The sequence below is a fragment of the Lepus europaeus genome, chromosome 16, assembly GCF_033115175.1.
Source record: "Lepus europaeus isolate LE1 chromosome 16, mLepTim1.pri, whole genome shotgun sequence".
NCBI lineage: Eukaryota > Metazoa > Chordata > Mammalia > Lagomorpha > Leporidae > Lepus > Lepus europaeus.
The window spans coordinates 25,386,020-25,409,888 of NC_084842.1; the positions used below are offsets into that span (position 1 = coordinate 25,386,020).

Here is a 23,869-nt window from a genome sequence, read left to right on the forward strand (position 1 = left end):
AACCTCTATAAAATAACAATGACAATAAGAGCAACTAACAAATTTTATGACTTTGCCATATACAGGCACTTCCCCCACTTATCTATATTTACTATTAATTTTCACAATCCCATTATTGTCACTGTAATAATAAATAAGTTGCTTCCCCCGGGGTCATCCAGCCGGTAAGGAGCAAAGCCAGGATGGAAATGCAGGCAGTCTGGTGGACAGTTCATCCTCTGAACCACCGCGCCACCTCTCACTGTGAGATGGAGACATGAGGCCGTGGCATAATGGGAGACATAATGGCAGACACACCTATGTGGGACTCAGGAGCCTGTATGTTCTGAGGAAGCACAGTCAAGAGCAGACTTTCCTGTGCGCCAGGATGTGCCTCTCTGGGAGGCAGGGCTAGGAGGACTTAGAGGAACCTAGCCCAAGTGGCTTCATTTCTTCCAAATGGCTTTATTTTGTTTCAAAGAATAACTTTGATAACAACCATCCTTTTCCACAGCTTTGTTACAATCCAGGCTGAGCAGATACCACTGGTTTAATTATACAATCCCCAGAGTATCAGTATGACCTGAGTGTTAAAATTTAAGACCACGTCACCTTGATTCATTCAGCAAATAATTGTTTGTTTATGTCAAGTCTGCCCTAGACCCAGAGTTGGATCTGAAACCATTTATACTTAAACTGCTGTAGGTGTACTTGGAGAGGGTGAACATTAATAAAAATTAAGCAAAATTCCATACATCAGAAGGAACTTACTCTGTGGAAATTAGATCCTGCCATACTAAGCAGAGACTTACAGAACAGATGCCAAGTTCAAAAGTCAGATAGACAGGTCATCTTTGAAGAGAAGAAGACCACTCCAGGCAGAGGGAACAGCTAGTGTTGAGGCTTTAATTAAGACTGAAGCATTCTGGGGGCTCTTCTAGGGACAACAAGGAATCCAGTGAGGAAGGAGAGAAAGTAAGTAAGGTATCGAGGAACAGAGGGGATGTTGGAGGTAACAGAGGCTGGATGGCAGAAGTCCTAGTAAGCCCTTACAAAAATTTTGGCTTTCACTCTCAAGAAAAATGAGAGTCATTGGAGAATTTTGAGGCTACCACTATTCCAAGTGAATTATGCTGGCATCTCAGAACAGATTACCGTGGGACAGGGATTAGAGCAGCACACCAGTTAGGAAACTCTGGAATAATTTTGGAGAGAAATGATGTTGCTTCAAATCAGGGTGGAAGTAATGGAGGCGGTGAGAAATCAGATGGTGTGAATATATAGCGAAAGGACACCAAGTAGGACTTTCTGGCATATTGCGTGTGGGATGTGGAGGAGAGAGAAGAGTCAAGGTTGACGCCAGCTGGGAGGATGGAATTGCCATCAGCAGAGACTGGACAACCATGGGTGGAGCAGTTTGGGGACACGAGAAGTTTGAGATGCCCATGTGGAGAGGTCAAGTATGCAGGAGGATATGGAAGTCTGGGTTCAGGGGACAGGTCCAAGATGGAGAGAAAAGCATCATCTTCTAGATGGTTTCTGTAGTCGAGAAACTGAGTGAGGATACCAGGGAGGGAGTATAGAGAAATCAGAGGACACCCCCAAGAATTGAGACCAAGTAAATCATTACATTTAGAGGAAGACCCAGCAAAGGAGCCTGGAATCAGTGTTCTCTAAGGGAAGAGGAAATCCAGGAAATATGACATCCCTACAGCCAGCTACAGAAAATGTATGGCAGAAAGAGGATTGTTAACTGTGCCAATGCAGCAGAGAGCATAAATGTAAGAAGAGATCTGAAAGTTTACCACTGACTTAGAAGTGGGAAGGGGGACTTTCTTGGAGTATGTTGAAGACTGAGAGAACTGCACTTGGCAATCAGCATTTTCAAGGTGTGGTTAGCATAAGATGATGAATTTATTCTCCCTGAGTCAGTTCTTTCATCTTTTTTTGTAAAATGGGGGTAATAATAGCATTCATCTCTTAAAGTTCCCATGGGTCTGAGTAAGATAATGCATAGAAGTTTGACATAATGCCTACTACACAGTAATTCCTCAACATGTAACAGCTGTTATTAAATGTTCAATTTTTACCATGTTTCCAAATTATGCATCTAGTAGGGAAACTGAAATATATATTATTTTTTAAATTTATTTTCTTAAAATGTGACACCTTTCCAGACACAAACTTGCACTCCTATTATGGATAGGACAGTAGAAATATTTATTTCCCTGGTTCTGATGCTATAGTCTGTCAATGTGCTCAAATCTGTGTAACTATTTGCAATCACCTGTCACCCAGGTCTTGGTTGGAGACTATGTGGCTGTTAAGATCTCTGGCTAATGGTGGTTTTCTTATGAGGTTATAGGTCAGTCTTGTATCATTAAAAGGCAAGTAAGGAAACTGGAGAATGACAAAGGTGGTGCTCTGGCTCCCTCAGTCTTAGCTGCAACACTTTGCCCTGTCTCTTTTCCTAGTTTCTGCCCTCTTGTTACTTCAGGTTGCCTGTGGATTTCCATGACATTCTCTGGTTCCTTGCATTTAGATATCCCACAACTACCTGACAGGGGCATGCAGTGTCATACCATTAAAATTCCCAGGAAGAACTGGCCAATTTAGTTCAGTTATTCCCCCTGCTAAACAGTTAACAGAGTGGGGCCAGTGCTGTGGAGCAGTGGGTTAAAGCCCCGGCCAGTGCCGGCCTCTCATATGGCCATTGGTTCGAGTACCCGCTGCTCCACTTCTGATCCAGCTCTCTGCTATGGCCTGGGAAAGCAGTAGAGGATGGCCCATGTGCTTGGGCCCCTGCACCCACATAGGAGACTCAGAGGAAGCTCCTGGCCCCTGGCTCCTGGCTTTGGATCAGCTTAGCTCTGGCCATTGCGGCCATTTGGGGAGTGAACCAGCAGATGGAAGACCTCTGTCTTTCTCTGGCTCTGCCACTCTATGTAACTCTGTCTTTCAAAGAAATAAAATAAATCTAAAAAAACCAATAAACAGAGTGTTGTCTAGAACAGATCCATCTGTCAACACCACTTCCTCTCCACCCTTTAGGGAAGACAAAGGAAGCAGCCTGTTATACAAGATGACAAGGCATGAATGGCAAAGATTGTTTTCTTTTTTTAAGATTTATCTATTTATTTGAAAGCCAGAGTTACAGAGAGACAGAGGCAGAGAGAGTGAGAGAGAGAGAGAGAGAGAGAGAGGTCTTCCATCCGCTGGTTCCCAAATGGCTGCAACAGCCGGAGCTGTGCCCATCCAAAGCCAGGAGCTGGGAGCTTCTTCCGGGTCTCCCACTTGGGTGCAGGGGTCCAAAGAATGGACCATCTCCCACTGCTTTCCCAGGCTATAGCAGAAAGTTGCATCAGAAGAGGAGCAGCCAGGTCCTGAACTGGCGCCCACATGGGATGCTGGCACTGCAGACTGTGGCTTTACGCCACAGCATTGGCCCTAGATTGTGTTGTATATAACCTCTTCCTAGATATCTTTTTCAAGTTTACTACTGTCAACTCCACCAAAAAACAGAGAACAAAAAAATTGCCAAATCCTAATCCCTTCACTTAACATTTTATAAATATTCTGCATGTTTTTTGAGAAATGAGGTAACTATTAAGATCCTGTACCACAGTGCCATGTCAAGCAACTGAAGACTGGGGCAGAAGGAGAAATATATCCCCCATAGGTATGTTTTTATAAATTTTCATCATTTTTTCTAGAGCACTTAAATAATTTAAAAGTATTGGAAAGTTGAAATGTAGATTTTATTAAAACTTTCATTTTAGGTCTAAATATCTTATTTATACCAAAACAGAATTTACTATACACTTGCTTCATCTTAAGTTAACTGAAAAATTTTTAGAATCATCATTGGTCAAGTGGAAGTTGTCAAAAATAGCACTCTTTTCCACTGAAAAATAGATTTAAAAAGAGCAGATTTTGAGACTGTTATTCTTGGGTTTACTTCCATTAAAAATCCCACACAAACTTTTGTTTTTACCTCGGGCTCCAATATAACTTGGCATGGTGCTGGTCATTATTTAAATTTTTATATTTTGGATTTTTTGGCGCTTATATTTTTCTATGAATGCATTAAAATTGTATTGACTTGGAGGCTGAGCTTTTCTTGCTCCATTAAATGTTACACAGAAATCAGTTTCAGCTCACTCTGAGCTTGACCCTGCCAGCCCACGTGTTCAGGACCATGTGTTCCTTCTTAGTATACCAGTTTCATTACACGCTTAGATCCAACTTCCCGCTTTTCATCTCTCCCTTCTATGTCAAGTGAGTAAAAAAAAAATAAGATTGGAGTTAAGATTGGGAGTTATAACAATAGATATGTTATTGTTGTCACTGAGTTAATTTTATTTTTTAAGTTACTTTATGATCTAATTTACAGTCATAAGACCCATGACTGGTGAATTTAGAGAGAATGTGCTTTTAACTTTGAAATTGTCAAGTCAAGAGATATAGACAAAGCAGTTCTGCCTTCGGGGGAACATTTCTTAGTTCTCCTGCAGTTCTCATTATTCCCTGCTATCTGATACTTGGTTTGATTTACACATTCCAGTCCCATGGTAGGCACTTGAGTTTGCAGTCAGCATATCCAACCCAGTCTAGTTTTTCTTATGAAGTTCACCCTCCATCAAATGCCATTGCTCCTTCATTCCTTAGAGAGTCCTAACCTGATCAGTGAGCACCTTCATCCTCAGGTTCTCCTTAGCATTCTGGGTTGAATTCATCTGCACCAAGAGACTCCATGCTATTTCAAATAACTAGGTGGTCTCTCTTGGAATATTAAGTAGGTTACAGTTTACATGCTGTGCCTTTTGCTTTGTACCTCATACACCAGAAAGCTGGTGTTTCTAAACTCCTTTTCATGTAGCTTATTATACTCACAAGAAGTTAGTGATCTTTGGCCTATAGTGAAATGCCTTATGTAGTCTTGGGAAGGAGAAGACATAAAACAATTAGGGAGATTTTCTGCAGGCATGTCTGCCACAAAATGCAGGTTACTGGTTGGAGGGGGAATGCCCTTGTTTAGAGTTACCTTTTTCCTACTTCAAGTTAGTCCATATTGAGGAACGACTTCCTTCTTCCCCTTGTCATGCATTCCCTAATTCTCTCCCCACATAGTGTTGTTCTCTCTCCTCCTGTATAGAGTGGGCATTACTCTAATGTGGAGGTCAGGGTCATGTGACTCCAAGCAGTCTAAGAAGTATTTGAAATTTTTATAGTGAGACTTCAAAGCTTTTTCCTAGATGACCAATAGGGGGCTGAATTTCTTAGCTGTATCTATAGAAACTTAAGTGTGATGTGACTCACCAAGGAGCATTTCATTGGTTTTACACACACACATACACACACACAAATGCCTCCACATTAAAAGACAAAATTATGAGCATGTCAGAAAGTGGTGAGAGAAATTAAAAAGGTGAAATAGTTCTGATTTTTGTGGACACTGTCTTTGGAAGAACAAATGATTGGATAAAGACTAGCATTCCTAGACACAATGCTGAGCAAGCAAACTGATGGTCATATCACCCATGAAAGTGGTGATTTCAGAAAGAATGTATTTTAGTTTTTAACATGTAGAAGGTCAGTGGATATGGACAAATCAATCCCATGAGCAATAAAGTCTTTAGATTCTTTGTTTTCATTTTTAAAATGGGAAAAATTTCATTTGAGCAGAGAGATTCTGTTGTTGTGTGATTTATGTTATTTAACAGAATTTTCACCAGCATAAGCAGATCTAAAAGATTCATGTGCCAGGGAAGCTACCTTAATGAAACTGCATTGCTATGAGAAATTCCATTGACACTATCCAGAGGCTATTTTATACTATATTCGGTTCTGACTTGAGCCAAATTTCAATACATTAAATTCTAACTATTATAAGTTTATCTTTAATAAAATATAAAATAATTATAATATTTACTAATAAAAAGGATGCATTCATACTAAAACATTTTAAGCGCCTGTGAACTAAGATTTCTGTCAGTTAATTCTAGAAATTTTAAAGTCCTAAATGCTTTTTAGATGTATTATATTTAAATTGACTGTTTAAGCAACACAACAGTAAGGCTTATTAAATAAAAGTAGGATAAGGAAATCTGTGTTTTTACCCAGAGTTGAAGCTTTTTAATCTGTTAGATTAGGATGTGGTTTAGAATATCTGAACCTCTGAAGATATGCAGAACGCTATGTGTATGTCAGTTGTGCATTTTCCCTAAGAGAAAGATCAATGGCTTTCATCAGATTTCTAAAGCATCTATGACCCCGGGGAGAACTTTTTATATGGGGGATTTTTTGAAATATTCAATTAAAAGCCTGAGGGAAAAAAGTTATTTGTAACTTTTATGAGGCCAACAGCCTGTATGACGTCACCTGCTATGAAAATTTTGCAGTTGGCCAAGAACGCCAAATGGTACCACTTACATCTTCACTAGGCAATGTTTTTAAGATTTACCGTTCACATTAATTCATTCCCCAACTTTGTATTCATACCCTATAACTTTTCTAGTCGTCTATTTTACAAGTCACGCCACCTCAAACACCACCACAAAAACCTCTATTCTGGAAAGTGGGGAGAATAAGGGAGAAAGTTGGCTTCAGATCCACAGTCACTGCTGTTGAGTTGGATCTTACCATCATATCTGAACTGCAATGGCTTTGAAAACTTTAAGATGGGCCACCTACCCTCCTGCATCTATGGATGATCTCTTCACCATGTTTAGCATCATGGGTTGTATATGGCCTTAAGTATATGGAACCTTATTTCTTCCCTAGTTTCTTTCTCCTTTACCTAAAATTAATACCAATACTAGTTCTAACCAATTAGGATTCATTCTAACCATTATCAGTGGCTGGTTCTCATTTTAACTTAATTCTCATACTTAAGTACCTCTGTTTGCACAGCTAGGACTTTTTAAAAATTCAATTCCATAACATTAACGGTTTTTTAATTATGTAAAAATTTACTTTATTTGAATGAAGTTTAACATCTCTTCACTTGATTATTGTTGATGGCCCTTGCCTATTTTCCTGCTGGACTGTGCTTTTTACTTTTCATTTGTTGAACTCTTATTTAGTAGAACCATTAAACCTTTGCCTATAATGTAAATTAAAAATGTGTCCTCTCAAAAAATAAATAAGCCACTAAGTTAAAAAGTAAAATTCAGTTCTTTTAGTATTTTGCAGTTAAATCCAAGAACAGGTTCAGTGGGTGGAAAGAAAGCATAGCACCCTTTCCACTTAATACTTTGGGGTTTAATCAACATTTACATCTATAAGTCAGAAAATAAGGGAGGCAAATGGCTTTCTACTTTGGGGACACTTGACAGAGAGGAGGCAATGCAGAAGAGTATGCTAGAGGATTTGTCTAGTGAAGGTCAAGCTAATTTTTCTGACCAATATCTGATATCCTTTCACTGTCACAAATACAAACACGACAACCCCTGAGGAAAGAGTGTCACTATACCCATCCCCTCTAGCCCCTCTCCTACTCAAAGTTGCATTGCAGTGCTGTGTGAAAACTAATTTTGTTTCCAAAAGACACTGACTGGCTTCCTTTTCTTTATCTTTTCTTGCTTTTTCTACTGTGTGGTTGGCTCCTAATCCACCTGAATGTATTTCCTTCAAGTGCTTGCAAATAAAACTGATGCTCTGCTTTCTCTGCCACATTGCACAAAAAAAAGATGTTTCTATTAATTGGATAATGTGTTTCTCTTATTATTTTTTCCTCAAACTCAGCTTGGAAATCAGAACTTAACTGCCAAGGTGTTGGAGGTAAATGCTTCACAGATATCCAGACAAACCACCCCAGAAGCCTCTTCTTCATGGCCTTCTTCCATGGTGTCTTTTAGCCAAGCCACTCTTTCGTCAGGCAGTGGCTCCAGCCCAAGGTCACTTAGCCTGCTTCCGCCTGATGATCCGGGCCCTCCACTTCAGAGTAACCCTCAGAGCCATTCCCATCGTTTAGATAAACTCCCTCTCCCAGCCCCTGAAAGCCTTATCCAGAGCCAGGACACGGGCTCTCCCACAACAGACTGCTCCCACTCCGAGAGCGAGTCCTCCACAGCCATCCTAGCTGAGCTGCAGATGGGTAGCTCTAACACCAGTGACCGTTCTGAGACGCCCTCCCCAACCCGGGGTCGGAGGTCTGCTGTGACAGATGGCACCACCTTAGCCACCCCTGCTGCCACTCATGTAATTATTCTTCTTTCCTTTGCCTCCATCAGTTTTTATAAAGAACTGAACTCATGACTGCCTTCTTGTTTTGCAGCTCAATATTGTTTATTTGCATAGGTGTTGATTACTAAATCAGTTCTATTCTGTCTGTCAGGGAAAACCATTCCACTCATCCTCATAAGTCTATGTAGGGTTGCAAATTTCACATCGTCTCTTCATTCATTCTGGAATTACTTACGCTTACTCTCAGATGGTTTACCCATGGCTTATCATATTGCTGTACTTAATGTTTTATGGAGTGATTTGCCTTAATAAGAAGTTACCTCAGAAATTTAGATACTGCTATGATTAGACTATAGGGAAAAATCCGAAATTTTAACACAGTGTTATATTTGGTAGATAACATTTATATTAATGTGTACTGTGTAAATAATTTATATATCCTTGTGTGTCTCATACGTACTGCCTGCATGATGCTAGTTCCTCTTGTTCACTAGAAACTGCATCTTTTGAACTCATCCCTCATGAAGGAGTGAAGGCTGCAAATACTTATAATTAGCATTGCAAAACTTTAGCTCTATCTTGTTGAATTCTTGTTATGAATATATTCTTAATTTTTATATATAAATAATTATATTTATAATATTATATATAGTTTTTCATATAATAATATAATTTAAATATATATGATAAGCAGTCTATAGTAAATGACTTATGAATGGCTGAAGTGCTTTAAAATGTTATGGTACAGATTTTCAATTGCATATAATATATAGATAATGGTTTCCATTTGAAATGCATGCAACTTTAGGCAAATAAAACAAATGTTTTTCAAAAATTGATATTATGATGAAGTTCCAGATACACATAAAATTTTACTTGTGCCTTTTAGCTTCTATGCTCTATCTGTCATAATTTCACGCATAGAAAAATACTATAATGTTATAATAAGCTGCAATCACAGATAAGAAAAGTATTTTTTGAGCGGGATTTGGTATTCATCCAATGCCTAGATATAAAACTTTGTATTGGCGTGTCCCATTCAGGGACTGGCTACTGAAGGAACCTCATTTCCTAGGGCTAAGGCAGCCAACAGTGCCCCATTTGATGCAGGTGGCCAGCCACTGGGGAGAAGCTTAGCAGATGTGGGTTCCTCCACGTCTTACTGTGCTGTAAATGGTTCTTAGCATTTGAAAACTTTAAGGAGCATTATCAGGACTTTTAACTAAAAATACAATGTTCAGTTTTCTGTTTTCAACATGCTTTAGTACCCTGAGTTATACATGCAGTCTTACAGGCTGTCTGTAATGAAATTAATTTCAATTATAGGTTAAAAATTGAACATGGTTCCTCCACGAGATGTTTTTTCTAATAATTATTTGACTCTAGCTATGAAAGTATTTTCTAAAATTCTAATGATATTACTTTATTAGTAAAATCCTGATTTTTTTAACCTGGTAAAAGGGTAAATCTACTTCCAATGTTTTTTTGTTTCAATCCTTAATCAATATTGTTGAAAATATCAAAATAGGATTCACAGAAAACTCCCTAAATTTAGTCATGTAGTAACCTGATTGGGGCTTTTAATTTAATTGATTTGAGAGGTAGAGAGACAGAGCTGCCACCCACAGGTGCACTCCTCAAGGCCCCCAACAGCCAGAGCTGCACTCAGTCCAGGTCTGCCCTGTGGGTGGGAGGAGCCTGGTTACTTACACCACCATCACTGCCTCCCAGGGTCTATGTTAGCAGAATCCTGGAATCAGAAGTCAGAGATCACCTATGTATTCTAATATGGAATGCAAGTGTCATAACCAGTATCTTAACTGAATGCCTGCCACCGATCATGTTTAATAAGAAAGATTGTCCTGTGTTTAACATTAATTATAACACATTATAATAATAGCATTAACATTATATCTACATGGGTCCATCAAACTTCATTTAAACAAGGAGACAAAAATAGCCTCGACTCATTCATCAGAGGTACACATTAGCTGTGGAGCATCTGGGCAAGTATGTGCCTCCTATTTCTTTGAATGTCCAGTTCTCCTTTATAGAAGTTTCTGAAGGCATGGTAGGTCATGATATGAGAGAATTTTTAATAGCTTAGAGAAATGCTTAATCAATAAGCATCACCATTTCAATGAAGTGCTTATTGATTTTAGGCCAGAAAGTAATACAATTAGATTTATTTTAAGTCATTTGGACACATGCCTACTTTAAAGTAAAATCATGGAAATAATGCAATTACTTGTCCATGTATGTTTTGACCCTCTATAATAAGTTTATTTTGTTTTTAAATAAGTAGGAAAGTTCCTAATTTAATGTTCTTTATCTGTGTGCATGTGTGTGTATTTAGTTGTAAGTTGATTGGACCTAAATTTTCTTACTGATGTTTTGTCTCATTTGCATGATGTAATCTTCATAGTGCTGATGCTGTGCTGTGGATAGATAGGTGTGCTTAACAGTCCCGAGCGCCACCCCTATGAACTAAGCTGATCCAACTCAATTAGAGTATCTAGTGAATCTCTACTATGTCATTAGCAACAGCTTGTGTGTTATAAAGAATGCATATGTAAAAGAAATATATATATACATATACATATACATATACATATATATATATATATGCATCTCCAACAAGAAGCCTGAGTGGTAACTGCAGATATAAAAGTGGTAACTGCAGATATAAAAGACTCAGATATAAAACAATCAAAATAGTAAATGAAGAATCCAGATTAAATGTCCATAAAGTGTTAAATAAGGCTGAAGTAGGGAGAAGCAGGTGTTTTAACATCTTTTTGATGCTTTACCTGGTATTGGCCTGTTCCTTTGTGATTTGTAAGTCCAGAGGGCTATGTCCCCTACCTTAGTCACCTTGCTCTGGAAACCTTCATTCACTTCTAGACAATATCCTTGACTCAGTCTGAGGACCAGGGCTTTGTGTCATGTCAAAGAACATCCACTTCAACGCCTGCCCACTAGCATCACAATTCTAAGAGACAGTGCACCCTTCTCCTTTGGTGGTGCCTCCAACTGATACCACTTGGCATCTCTGATGACAGAGTGACGTGCCCACTGGGGAGCCTTTTCCACTCTTCCTAACCACCTCCTGCACTCTCTGCTAAAATAAGGGAGTGGTCTTCACCAAGAAAGGAAGAGAGAAGAGACTCTGAAAAAAATGCACCTTGCCCCTCAGACAAGAGTGCTCAAAATACATGAAAACCTGGCAGTGGATCATTGTCATGTGATTGGAAGCCTTTTATTGTCAGCTAAAGGAGTGATATGTACAGGGGGCTGTGTGCTTTAATAGGATGCCTCTGCACTTTCCCCAGAGCCAGATAACAGTGAACGGAAACTCTGGTGGTGCTGTGAGTCCGATGAGTTACTATCAAAGGCCGTTTTCCCCATCCGCGTATTCTCTCCCGGGCTCACTCAACTCAAGCATTATCATGCAGCATGGCAGATCACTCGGTAAGTCATTTGATCACTGTGACTTTCATGACAATTTTGTTATGTCAAGGACAGAAGAGATGAGGAAACACAAGGCCTCAAAGTGAGGCGGGAGTGGTCAGCACTCCACTGTTGAATGATGTGGTCGAAGAGAAGGAATTGAGGCAGAGGGTTCTAGTTGAGAGAAAGTTGGTACCCAGCTATCTGAGATGGTCACTCCATCCGGGTTGGCTGTTAGATGTATTTGGGGGGTGGGGGGTTGGAAAGAAAAAGAAGATAGCTAGTTATGGAAAGAAGAGTCTGTGCCACTAGAGCCACGTGAATGTAGCTCTTCTCCATTGAGGCAGCTTCCTCTCTGTGGAAGAGCTTTCATTGTGGAATATTCTTTTGGTGTATATGTGGCCGTACTTCACAAAGGTTCATGGGAAAATGGAATTAAAAGATGAGTTCAGCTTATTTGGGTGCAAAGAATTTTTTTGAAATCCATGCATGTTTTGTCATAATACACATCTTCTAAGAAATGTTGAAGACCTCTCGTATATGAAATAATTGTTTAACATTTACATCATCATGACAGTCTGCCCCCCAAAGTAGTAAAGTAGTAAGCTACTGATTCATAAAGCAGTAAACTAATACTCAAACTGAAGCTAGAAGAACTTGTCAGGGTTGCGGTAGTGGGAAGCCCAACAGAAGAAACAAGGTCCCCTGGAATGATGATTCAGTAATTTTATAATGAGACCTTAATTCTTTAGGTATAAGCAATTTTGTGAAAAATATAACTGTCCCCCAGGAGAAAAAATGAGCATGTGAACATTCACCAAAAATTAGCATATAATTCTGTGGGGCTCATGAACTCTTTGAAGACTCCTGGAAAAGAAACTGAGCTTTGTGATGATAGAAACATTCTTATATGGCAAGACATATTAGGATAGTTTCAAGAATGATATAATAAGTGTGTCTTAGGTTAAAAATATAATTTTGTAAAACTCAAAATATTTTTTAAAAATTACCAAATTGAACCATTGTACAAATTGTGGCTGAAAAAGTTTCCATGATATTGCTTAACTAGAAAGTTTCCAAAACAGGAAAGCTGAGGACATGGCTGCCACACACCTCTCAGGAAAAAAAGAGAGGACTAATCCTGTGGCTGCCACAAGCCAGAGAAAAACAAACTAGAATATGAGACTTGAGCTACCGTTTCCTCTTGGGCAGCAGGTAGCAACCTCCTGGCCACAGCACTGACTCATGTTTTGATGGCCTTCGTTTACTAAGGGACATTTTATGTCAGCGTCCAGTTTGCATATTGTAGAACTCAAGTTTCTGTGGTCAACAAAACCTTGATTACTCTAGGTCTGTACTTGTAGCCATGGGACTCATTAAAGAAAAGTCTAAATATACTTGTGCCTACTCTCAGGCTACTCCTGGGGATCATCTGTGAATCTTATAATGATGTTATTTTAGAGTATAAGAAAATAGAATGTCCTTATGCCAAAACGTTGCCCTTTAACAATCCGCCACAGTGTGGTATTAAAAATGGGAGTCCACTATACCCAGAGTGATGTAAAGGCACTATGAATTACCATGCTTATCAAGTAAAACTCCACAAGTAATCCTAGCCATAACTTTTTCCTGAATAATTACTATCAAAGTCTGATTCTTTGTCTCATTGTCTGTCACAGTGAGCAAACTTTTGCCCCTCTCAATCTGTCCCCCCACCAACCAAACAAAAACTATAAATACTTACATGCAGACAGGCTTTGATTTTATAACACGTTAGTGAGTAGATTTTATGCTATGTGGAAAAAAAGTCCTACAAACACAAAAAATTCCAGTTGGCAGGTGCTGCGATGAGTTCTGAGGAGACTATATGAGCCTACCCTGCCCTAAATGATCTTTAGATTGAGGCCAAAAAATTTGCAAAGTTTGTGAGTTTTTGAACCATGTGAGAGAAGAAAAGATAGAAAGGGATAACTATTGCATAAGCTATAGGTTCATAGAATCTTATGACTATTTATGAGGACAGACTTTTCTGATGCTAAGATTTTGCACATAACGGTGTTCAAAAACCGTTTGTTGTTAATGAAAATACTAATCTTATGATTGCCTATCCAAATCCTTTTTTAGAATTAAATGGAAAGTCAGTCTGAATCCAAATGTTACTTAAATTTGAGTAGCTTGACACAGAAGGCACTTTTATTCCTAGCCTAATCTATTCTCCATAAAAAATATTGGAAACACTTTTGTGTGGGAAATTAAGTTGAATATAGCCATAATAGTGATGATGGCAGTTACAAATCATATAGTGGTTTTACCTTAAAGAGATCTTAACTCTGTCCTTATGAGGATAAGTTATACTTCTTATAAAGCTTATTTGTGGTATTTTATGCAAAACATTCAAGAAAAACACACTTACATATAATATAAGGGAGCCTCAAAATATTCATGGGAAATCTGCATTATCTTTCCATTCCACTTTACATAAACTTTTCAAAGCCCCCTTCATATATCACACACACACACACACACGTGCTACCTTGAAACATAGGAAAGAACTTTCTGAGTGGCACATCTATCAAGCCATGGTATAAACAGTATAAACACAGTGTCATTCTTGGTCACCAAAATTTTGAAATTAGTTGCAGCAAAATAGGAAATTGTAATTTAATTGAACCAAATAAATGGCAATTATATTGATTTTCTATCAATTATTATTTGAGAAGCAGAGAAATGGGGCAGGGGAAAGAGAGAGAGAAAGAGAATGAGTACTCGCATCCACAGGTTTACTCCTCAAATGCACCCAATGGCCAAAGCTGGGCTTGGCCAAAGCCGGGAGCGAGGAACTCAATCCAGGTTTCAGATGGGTGGCAGAAATCGAATTACTTGAGACATCACCTGCTGCTTCCCAGGATCCTCATTAGCAGGGGTTGGGAACAGAACTCACACGTAGGTACTTTGATAAGGGACACAGGCTTCTTAACTGGCATCTTCACCTCTAGGCCAAATGCCTGCCCAGTAATGTTCATATTCAAAAGAACTTTTAAACTAAGAGTAAGTAGCATATATAGTGCACATATGTACTCTCTGTTGCTTCTGAAATTATACTCAAGTTAATAAAAATGACATGAAAATAGGAACTTAATAAGCCTCATCTCCTTTATATCCTTAGAGCAATTTTTATCCTCACGGAGTAAAATTTCATGGCTCTTGGTATTTTAATGTAAAAACCACAGACATTATGGCCATAATAACTTTTAAAATAAAAAACTAATTAATATAATTATGTAAAGCATTCATTTATCCAAAAGCCTTCCCATCTAAGCATATGTTCGGATGTAAAGAATTCTTAAGTGACTTCTGTTTGTGCTTAGTTTTTATGAAACCACTGTCATTGACTTGACGGTCCTATCTTTTATCTGAAAGTACATGCCAGTACTTTTTAATAATGGCTGTCAGCAGTCCCACAAGAATAATGCTAATGTGAATTATGACCTGAGGGTCACTACTAAGCGTCTTTCAGCTTCTGCCCCCTTGTCCTAGTTCGTCTTCTGTTATAAGAAAAACACTTGAGACTGGGCAACTAGTAAGGAAAAGTTTCCTTTGGTCATGGCTCCGGATGCTGGGATGTCTGAGAGCATGGCAGCGGTGTCTGCCCCGACTCTGGTAAGGGCCTCACGCCCCTTCAGTTCCCAGTGGGATGAGGAGGGCAACCAGGCACATGCAGCAGGGAAGCAAGAGAAAGTCAAGGATGCTGAACTCACTTAACAACCCACCCTTCTCCAGCTCATCCCGTGCAACGAGAATGAAACTCCACTCCAGACCAAAACAGTTCCCCTCAGCCCCACCTCCCTCGCGGCTGCACTCGGGCCCCCCTACCTGAGTCAGGACAAACCATACCCAAACCATCGCACCCCTCAACTACCAAATTGATTCCTGTCCCCTCTGCCCACTGCCTCCCCGGCCCCGAGGACTCCTGGGAGAATAAGATGAGGCAGAGCACGTGAAGATGCTGTTGACTGCCGTGGCTGCTGCTGCACAGCCATCCAACAAACGTTCCCCTCGGCCCTCTACATAAGTAGTCAGGTCCCGTTTATTGCAATGTGTTCACCTACACAACGAGGGCCTCAGCCGTACGGTAAATGAGCTCAAAGAGACTCTAGTGATGGGAACATGGGTTGCTTTCGATTTTTATTCATACTTGCTTATTTGTTAGAGAGAGGGAGCGAGGGTGGGAGGCTGACAGGGAGCGAAGGAGCACTCCCATGCTCTGGTTTACTCCCCAAATGCCCATACCAGAACAGGCCGAAATCCATCCGGGTGTCTCACGTGGGCGGTGGGATTCCGTACTTAAGCCATCACTCTGCCTCCCAGAGCCTGCATTGGAGCCAGAAGCTGGAGGCAGGAGGCAGAGGTGAGTCTGGAACCCAGGTACTGCCCTGTGAGACCCGCTCCCGCCCGGAAATGCAGGCATAAATATCCTAGAGGCTCTGTTCGGTCACGCTCCCTTGTCCGTCAAATGCTCGCATATCGCATTTCACCAACTTGTGCCCACAGACTCCACAGAGCCATACCCGCAGCACGCGCAGACCCTGGACGGCACCGGCGGCGGCTCCATACCACTGTACAGATCCTCGGAGGAAGAGAAGAGAGTGACTGTCATCAAAGCCCCGCACTACCCGGGAATCGGGCCGGTGGATGAGTCCGGCATCCCCACAGCAATCAGAACGGTAGGAAACGCCTGCGTGTGCGTCTCTCTGGCTCTGGGCACGCACTCTACAAAGGATGGATTGTCCATGGCTTTGTGCATTCCTAGGGTCTTATATAATGAGGATTGCCCTCTGTGGCATCTGAGCCCTCGTGAATATGGTGCTGTGTGAGGCAGAGAGAGAAAGCGAGTGTGAGCTGTGCACGGGGAGCCCTCCACACTCTGTGGTTTCCGTTTAAATTAAAAACCATGACCGTTATGATTGTGTCAAGAGGTGAAACTCTGTTGGGTTGCCCTGTGTTATGCCTTTCCGTAAGGAAGGCTAGGGTCATGGAAGAGAAGGAACCAGAAAATGTGAACTCCCATGCACACTGCACATAAAGCAGTGATTTGTTTCTTGAAATGGATGTGTTAACACTGGGAGTCTGGGAGCTGTGAATTGGTTGGGAGGTGAGATGATTGGAGCGAAGGAAGTGAATGTCATGGAAAGGAGAAACTGGAGAAGAATACACATTTTAATGTCCTGTCCTCAGCTGTGCCTGCTGAGAGCTCTCTGGGAATGATAAATGAAAGTGTTAGGATTTTTTTTTTCAACTCTGCCAAAGCATTGCTCAGCGTGCAGGGGCAGCCCCTTCTGGTCAGGATCAGCAGTGGCAGAGGCAGCTCCGGAGAGCTGAGCAGGCAGCTGCTTGCTGACCAAGTGCAGTGGAAGAGGAGGCTTGTGCTAGCCGGAGAAGGAAGGCTGGGGAAGCCAGGATGAGAGCCACGGCACCTTTGCAGGTGAAGCTTGGGGGCGGTGCACAAATGGAGCTCTGGCTGCATGAACTTGTCCTGCACCCTCCACCTACAGAGCCGGGGTTTTGCCAGGGGCAAAGATATCAGGGAAACAAACAGCGGCCAGATTGGAAAGTATCAAAGAGTGCTAAAGTGTGAGGTTTTTCTTCTCTTCTTGATTTGCATTTATTGTAAGTGGATTGCATGCTTTATATACAAAGAGAACATTTAAACATTGATTATTCTAAGCTTCTACAAGTGGAAGTGGATAAGTAGATCAATGTAGCAGGTGCTGGGATTTTAGACTCCTTAGATTGTGGGAATGTTGAAAGTAAATATAAATCCTAAAAATCTGTGTGGGAACTGATGGCTGTCATAATTCAGGGGCCGTGATGAAGATTCTTAATCTTGTGATGCTTGCATGATTCTGTTGGTGGTATTGTTATTTGTCTTTTAAGATTTCCTTGTGAAAAATAGCTAGTTCTCAGCTTTTTCCTAATAATGTAGAGATACAGTGTCAGCCAGGTATGGTGTCGGCGGTTTTGTCTACGGACCCTTGAGATATGGTATATACACAAGTGGAAGACTTCCCAGATTCTGTACAATAACAGATTCTGGCTGAAAAAAATGTATCTGAAACCTCTAGGTCCATTTTTAAGTTGATAAATGACATTTCAAAATGGGCATGCAAACCATTTCCATTTATGTTTATCCACAAGACATAATTTCCATTAGAGAACAAGAACTTCTTTAGTTTAAAACAAACCTGAAACACTGGAGATGGTTAAGGAAAAGCTGAATTGATAGTTTTATATTATTCATCTATCTACTGTCAAATCAAAAGCATAAGCAAGGCTGTGCATAAGCTTAGATATGCATAGGTAAACACATACACTAAACAGTGCTTGCTAGTTTCCCTTGTTTAAAATAGAAAATACAATATAGGCAAGCTGGCAGATCCTTATAAGGAACCATAATCTGTATGTGCAGTTGTGCTCTGACTTAGGCGCTTAAAACTTTACAAAGAAAGTACAGGTCTGCGCAGGCTCCTGTTGCTCCCGTGGGCTTTTCGGCAGCCCTGCATAGCACATCCCCAAGTATAGCCGTGTTTATAAATGTGGAATGGGGCCACTCGGAGCCACGGCAGCCAAGAATCTCCAAGGTTGTTTTCCCTCTCCATCCGGCAGACTCCAGTTGCTTCGCTCTAGCCTTCTGTTCAGTGTGTACACAAAGAGTTCTGCTGTCATGTACCATGTCATGATGTCCTTGCAGATGACCAACATATTTCAAGGACCAGGATTTTTGTAAAACAGCCTGGAAAGTCACGGGTCTGTAAACGCGACTTTTGAGTGACTGGAATAAAGAGGAGCCAGGCTCATGTGACCTGGGATGTCTGCACTAGCCTTTTACTGCCACTCTTGAAAACAGCAGTGAAAGCCACAGGGGCTCAGGTCCCCTGAGATTGTGTCACTAGGGACAACTAGTTAAGTGAAGTGCAGGAGTCTTTTCTCCTCTTTCACATGTAACTAGATTGAGCATTTTCAAAGCTGGAAAGGGACATGTAAAACAGAATCACTGTTTGATAGTGTGTAGAGTGTGTCTTTTTTCCTTTTTGGAGATCTCTCCACAGCAAGCCAGTAGGAATGTAAAGACTTAGGTCATTTCAGTGAAGGTACAGAAAACAACCATGTAGCTGCTGTCCACACAAAATGACTTTGAAGGACACACACAAAAATAAACTACCTCAACTCTGAGTAAATTGCTATTTTCTTAATCTCGGTATTAGGCATAGCAGCGTCCCTGATGGCAGTTATAAAAGGAACTTCAAATGCTTACTTCTCTTAGAAAAGGACATGGAGTTTTAGCATTCCCGTTTTACCAGTCTTAGAGTCCCCTTTGCCAACAGCCTGGGCATTCCCTGGCATCTTGTGCTCCCCATATAAAGCTAGCAGATGGCATAACTCTGAGACCTTGCCCGATATAGGCCTTCCAGCAAGTGAAGAAAAAAAAAAGTCCTGTCTGTCACGATGCATTGCCATAAACAGAGATATAGCTTACTTATTAGGCTTCCTTGTAGCCATTGGTTGTGTCCAGGTATGGTCGGAAAGCACTTTTGCACAAAGCGCTGTCACAGGTTCTTCTGCTTTAACACTACAAGAGAAATGAAGTTTCAAGAAACAGAAGTTGATTTTTATTAAAGTGAATGTGCCTTAAAGAAATACGTGCTCAGCTACTTTGTTTGAATCAGCAAATTCTCTTGCTTCACACTGCACTCCTTTCCATTCACTCCCACTGTTGAGTGCATATTCAATGATTCCCTCGGTTCTTCCATTGTAGAAAGAGCCTCAATGAAGCGGTGGTTCACAACAAACTCAAATCATCCTTCATGTGAATCTATATTGTGCTGAGGACCAGAATCTTATGTTTTCAGGATCAAAATAAATTTAGATATGGAAGAGCCATCAGTTTCCAGATGAAAAATGTAATGACCACATTTCTGAAAGAAAAAAAATCATGATATCAAAGCTAAACCAAATTTCAGTCTAACAAACAAGTACTAGAATATTTTTGTAGCAATCCTGTTTTAAGTCAAGAAAATGATTTTAGAAAATCGGGTATATTTGGTTACTATACACAGAATAGTCAAGTTTCTTGACCTGGTAACTCTGAAATAGTTGGGATAATGATCTTGCCAAACAAATCATTAATTATGATGACAAAGGGGTGTGTCTTCTCTTATTGGTGTACAATAGAGTTTCATCCAATAAGCTATTCATTCATTATTTCACTCCACAAATATTTGAAGGTCCCTACTGTTAATATAGCATTCATGTTATTCTAGGCCCTCTTCTAAGCCTTTATGTATTTATTGCCTCATTCACTTTCCATAACCATCCTATGATGTAGCTGTCATTTCCATTTAAAGAGGAGAAAATTGGTGCTCAAAAAAGTTACACAACTTGTCCAAATTCTTGTAGCTGGAAAGTAGACATCAAGGGAGCCAAGATTTGAATCTTGGTTCAATATTAAACATCCACTTCCTCTTTCCACTACAGCTGACTTTCTATTATGTCAAAACTCAGGAGAACAAGGTGCTTCTCTGAGAGAACTTACAATTTAGCAAGTCAAATGTTTTGTACACCCTATGACTATAATTTTAAATTTTTGAAATTTTTAACTACAGTTTTAGATTTGTTCTAAGATTCTGAATTGTCTCCTGCATTCAGTATTTTAGCAACTTAGACTATTAAATATCAAATATCAGTGTCTGAATTTCAGCTGGTCAGAATACAATTTGAGTAAAAATATTCCTTAGTTAATTCTAAAAATAACGTTGACAGACACACAATAAAAAGCTTTTAAGGATAATGATAACTTTCACCAAAAGGAATTAAGCAAATTAAAACAATAGCCTTTACTCAATGCATTTTATTCAATACATTTGTGCAAATACACACCTTCTAGTTCTGGGTACAGCTGTGATTTAAAAAATAAAACCATAGCATCGGTTGGCACCGTGGCTCACTAGGCTAATCCTCAGCCTGTGGCGCCAGCATCCCGGGTTCTAGTCCTGGTTGGGGCACCGGTTCTGTTCCGGTTGCTCCTTTTCCAGTCCAGCTCTCTACTGTGGCCCGGGAAGGCAGTGGAGGATGGCCCAAGTGCTTGGGCCCTGCACCCACATGGGAGACCAGGAGGAGTTATCTGGCTCCTGGCTTTGGATCAGCGCAGCGCACCGGCCGTAGCGGCCCTTTGGGTGGTGAACCAACAGAAGGAAGACCTTTCTCGCTGTCTCTCTCTCTCTCTCTCTCTCTCTCTCTCTCTCACTGTCTAACTCTGCATGTCAAAAAAAAAAAATAGCATTAAATGTTCCAAATTCCACCTAAACGCAAACTTGGAGTAAGACATTTACTGACTTGCACATAGAAATTGACTAGCTGCAGAGATAACCATCAAGTAAGAGTCAAGAGTCAGGACATTCTTATCATAGAATGGAAATCCATTATTAAAAAGATAAAATATAGAGACAAAAACACTGAGGAGCAATGTTGACTTGAAACCAGTTTGGTAACTATGGGGCATCCTTTTTTATAGACAGTAGACCGACCGAAGGACTGGTACAAGACCATGTTCAAGCAGATCCACATGGTGCACAAGCCAGGTATGTATGCTATTCGGTGTTATGATCAGGTCTTTGTGGGTTGGAGAATAGTTATTCCTCTTTTGTGTAGGTTTTGTTCACACATAAAGCAAAGAACCCCAGGCAAATGCATGTCCCTCTTTCCTTACAACATCCCTCCCTATTCCCCTCAGATTCAGATCTCTGTGTCTCTGCCTCACTCCAGGCTGCCAAGAAGCCTCTTAAGCGGTGCCCCTTGGAGGGCTGCCAGGTGTTCTGATCTTATGCCTCCGTCCTTCACTATCCATAGTCTAAACTGGTGTGTTCTCCGCTTAAACCTTGAGCAGAGACTCATTGTTTGCCTGTCTGCCTCGAGACAGTGATTATTGGTAGGTCTGACAGCCTGCTCGGAGCAGTTGGCAAGAGGTATTTAAAGCACTTAATAAAGGAAGTTCGTGATCCAGAAGAGATATAACTGCCCCGGGAAGAGAAGACCAGGGATCAACTTTGCATGCTACACTGAGGGCAGCAAGACCCAAATCCAGGAGTCTTCAAAAAGTTCATGGAAAATGCATAATATGAAAAAACTCATTGGATATCGAAAAATTTTGCAGCAAAATAAACTTATCTTTCAATTCCATTTTGTCATTAACTTTTTGAAGTAACTGCATGTTACAGAAAGATGGTTCTGTAGAGACCTGGCCATAAACAATATTTGAAAATAAAAGTTGATATCCTGAACTAGGAAAACTGAATTGTTTTTCTAACAGATTTCTGTTGTTTCTCTGAAGTTCTGCTGTCTTCTTATGATGTGGTGACCAAATCGATATTACCATAATATTTGTTTCATTTTCTAGATGACGACACAGACATGTATAATACTCCTTATACATATAATGCAGGTAGGATGGGCTTCCTTGCTTGCGATGAATATTTTTATTCCCAGCAATGTTTGGAAGAACATTGTCCCCTCCCCTTTTTTTAACCACTATGTTTGAGCAGTTTATATAATTAGCAGGGTGCTTTTTCTTCTTCTCTCAGAGCATGCATAACAAAACGATTAATCTTTTCTCATGGAAATGAGGACTAATACTGTTCTGTCTCATTCATTCCCACTGTTAGCTTATTCTCAGCTTCAGGAATGTTTAACCAAAGTGTGAAGGACATCATGAAAGAACATACTGTAACCTGGGGTACAAAATAAGATAAAGATCTTCTTTTATCAGCACAGAGAGTGATTACAATTGCTTGTGTAAGATCTTTCAGATACCTTCACAAAAAACAAGTCAAGCAAAGTGTTTTGTGACCTTGTCCATGGTTTTGCTCCAAAAAGCAACCATTCATTGAAAGATTTTAAAAATCCTATTTGGCTGGTCACCAAGAAATCACTTCAATTCCAGGCATTTCTACTTTGCTTGAGCACACTGGTATCTTGTGAACAGGTCTGCAAGCTGAAGTGAGGGGGTTCCTAAGAACAGTTTCCTCTCAACACTTTCCCCTTTACCTGGCCTCAGGGAGTTCCAGCATGGCCTTCTCTCACTGCCCCGCCTCCTGCTCAGGGCTGGTGCACATTTTTTTTTTTTTTCCTTAACTTAAAGCAAGCTCCTAGACTCAGACCCACCTCTTCAGCTTCTGTGCTGCCACTTAGAGACCTCCTTGCTAGCCTGGCGATGAAACAGATTGAGGCTCTCGCTTCCTTCACGCCTGAAGACCAGCGCTCATGTCCCCCAACTGTTAGTCATTTTGTTACCAGTCTTCAAAGACAGAAAGAACAAAACTGAATGAAACAAGCTTTCAAGCTGTGAGAGCTCTGGTTGCTGGTCCTGGCTCCCCTAAATGACATCAGGAGATCTATTAAGACATTTCCCTCAAGTTTTATTCCTGGTCATTCATATAACAAACTTACCTCCTTTATTTAGCTTGAAAGTTGAAGTCTGACTGTGAAATCAAGGGAAAACCATAGGTGCAGATTTTCTCTTTTAGATTGCCTTGAAATTTTTCATGGACCTTTAAGAGATGAAGTGCAAATATACTTTGAAGTTAAGGGAAATTATGATTTTTCTTAAAATTTTTATTTATTTTCTTTGAAAGAAAGAGAGATGAGACAGACACAAGGTCTCCCGTCCACTTGCAACAGCCAGGGCTAGGCCAGGTCAAAGCTGGGAGCCAGAAATACAATCTGGGTCTCCCACATGGGTGGCAGGGACCCAACTACTTGAGCCTGCTGCCTCCCAGAGTGCACATTGGCAGGAAGCTGGAATTAGAAGTGGAGCCAGCACTCGAGTGCAGGCACTCCACAATAAGTGATGAGGTATCCCGAGTGGAGTCTTAACTGCTATGCCCACTCACCCCAATTCTGAATTTTTATAATTGTTTTAATATCAAAGTTTCTGTCACATGAGTACTAGTAAAATTAGCATCAGTTACATATTACCTTTGTAGAGCCCTACACATTTTATCATTTAATTAGTCAAAGGATCTGCAACTAGTCTCTTCCTTTCTACTAACCCAACATCCCACTGCTTTATGTCTGCCTTTTTTTCTATTCTTTCCCTGACTCCCTCTTCCCCTACCCACCCAAACTAATCCTCAGTACCAACTCTAGTCCTTTGGGTGCCACAATATCTGCTCTGACCAATACACTACCTTCCACAATCTTG

The 23,869-nt window shown here is 40.5% G+C and overlaps 1 protein-coding gene across 10 annotated transcripts in view; it reads left to right on the forward strand.

Moving 5' to 3' along the window:
• Window positions 1–23,869, forward strand: part of SORBS2 (sorbin and SH3 domain containing 2) — a 218,344-nt gene that overhangs the window by 130,973 nt on the left and 63,502 nt on the right. For 6 of the 10 annotated variants that reach the window (XM_062212711.1, XM_062212715.1, XM_062212716.1 and 3 more), the window contains 4 exons: window positions 11,499–11,637; window positions 16,168–16,340; window positions 21,185–21,251; window positions 22,067–22,111. In XM_062212711.1, the coding sequence (XP_062068695.1) occupies window positions 11,499–11,637; window positions 16,168–16,340; window positions 21,185–21,251; window positions 22,067–22,111 (424 nt within the window). Of the gene's footprint in view, window positions 1–11,498; window positions 11,638–16,167; window positions 16,341–17,074; window positions 17,099–21,184; window positions 21,252–22,066; window positions 22,112–23,869 lie in introns of those variants that run through there. The other 4 variants (XM_062212712.1, XM_062212713.1, XM_062212720.1 and 1 more) reach the window with 3 other exon arrangements.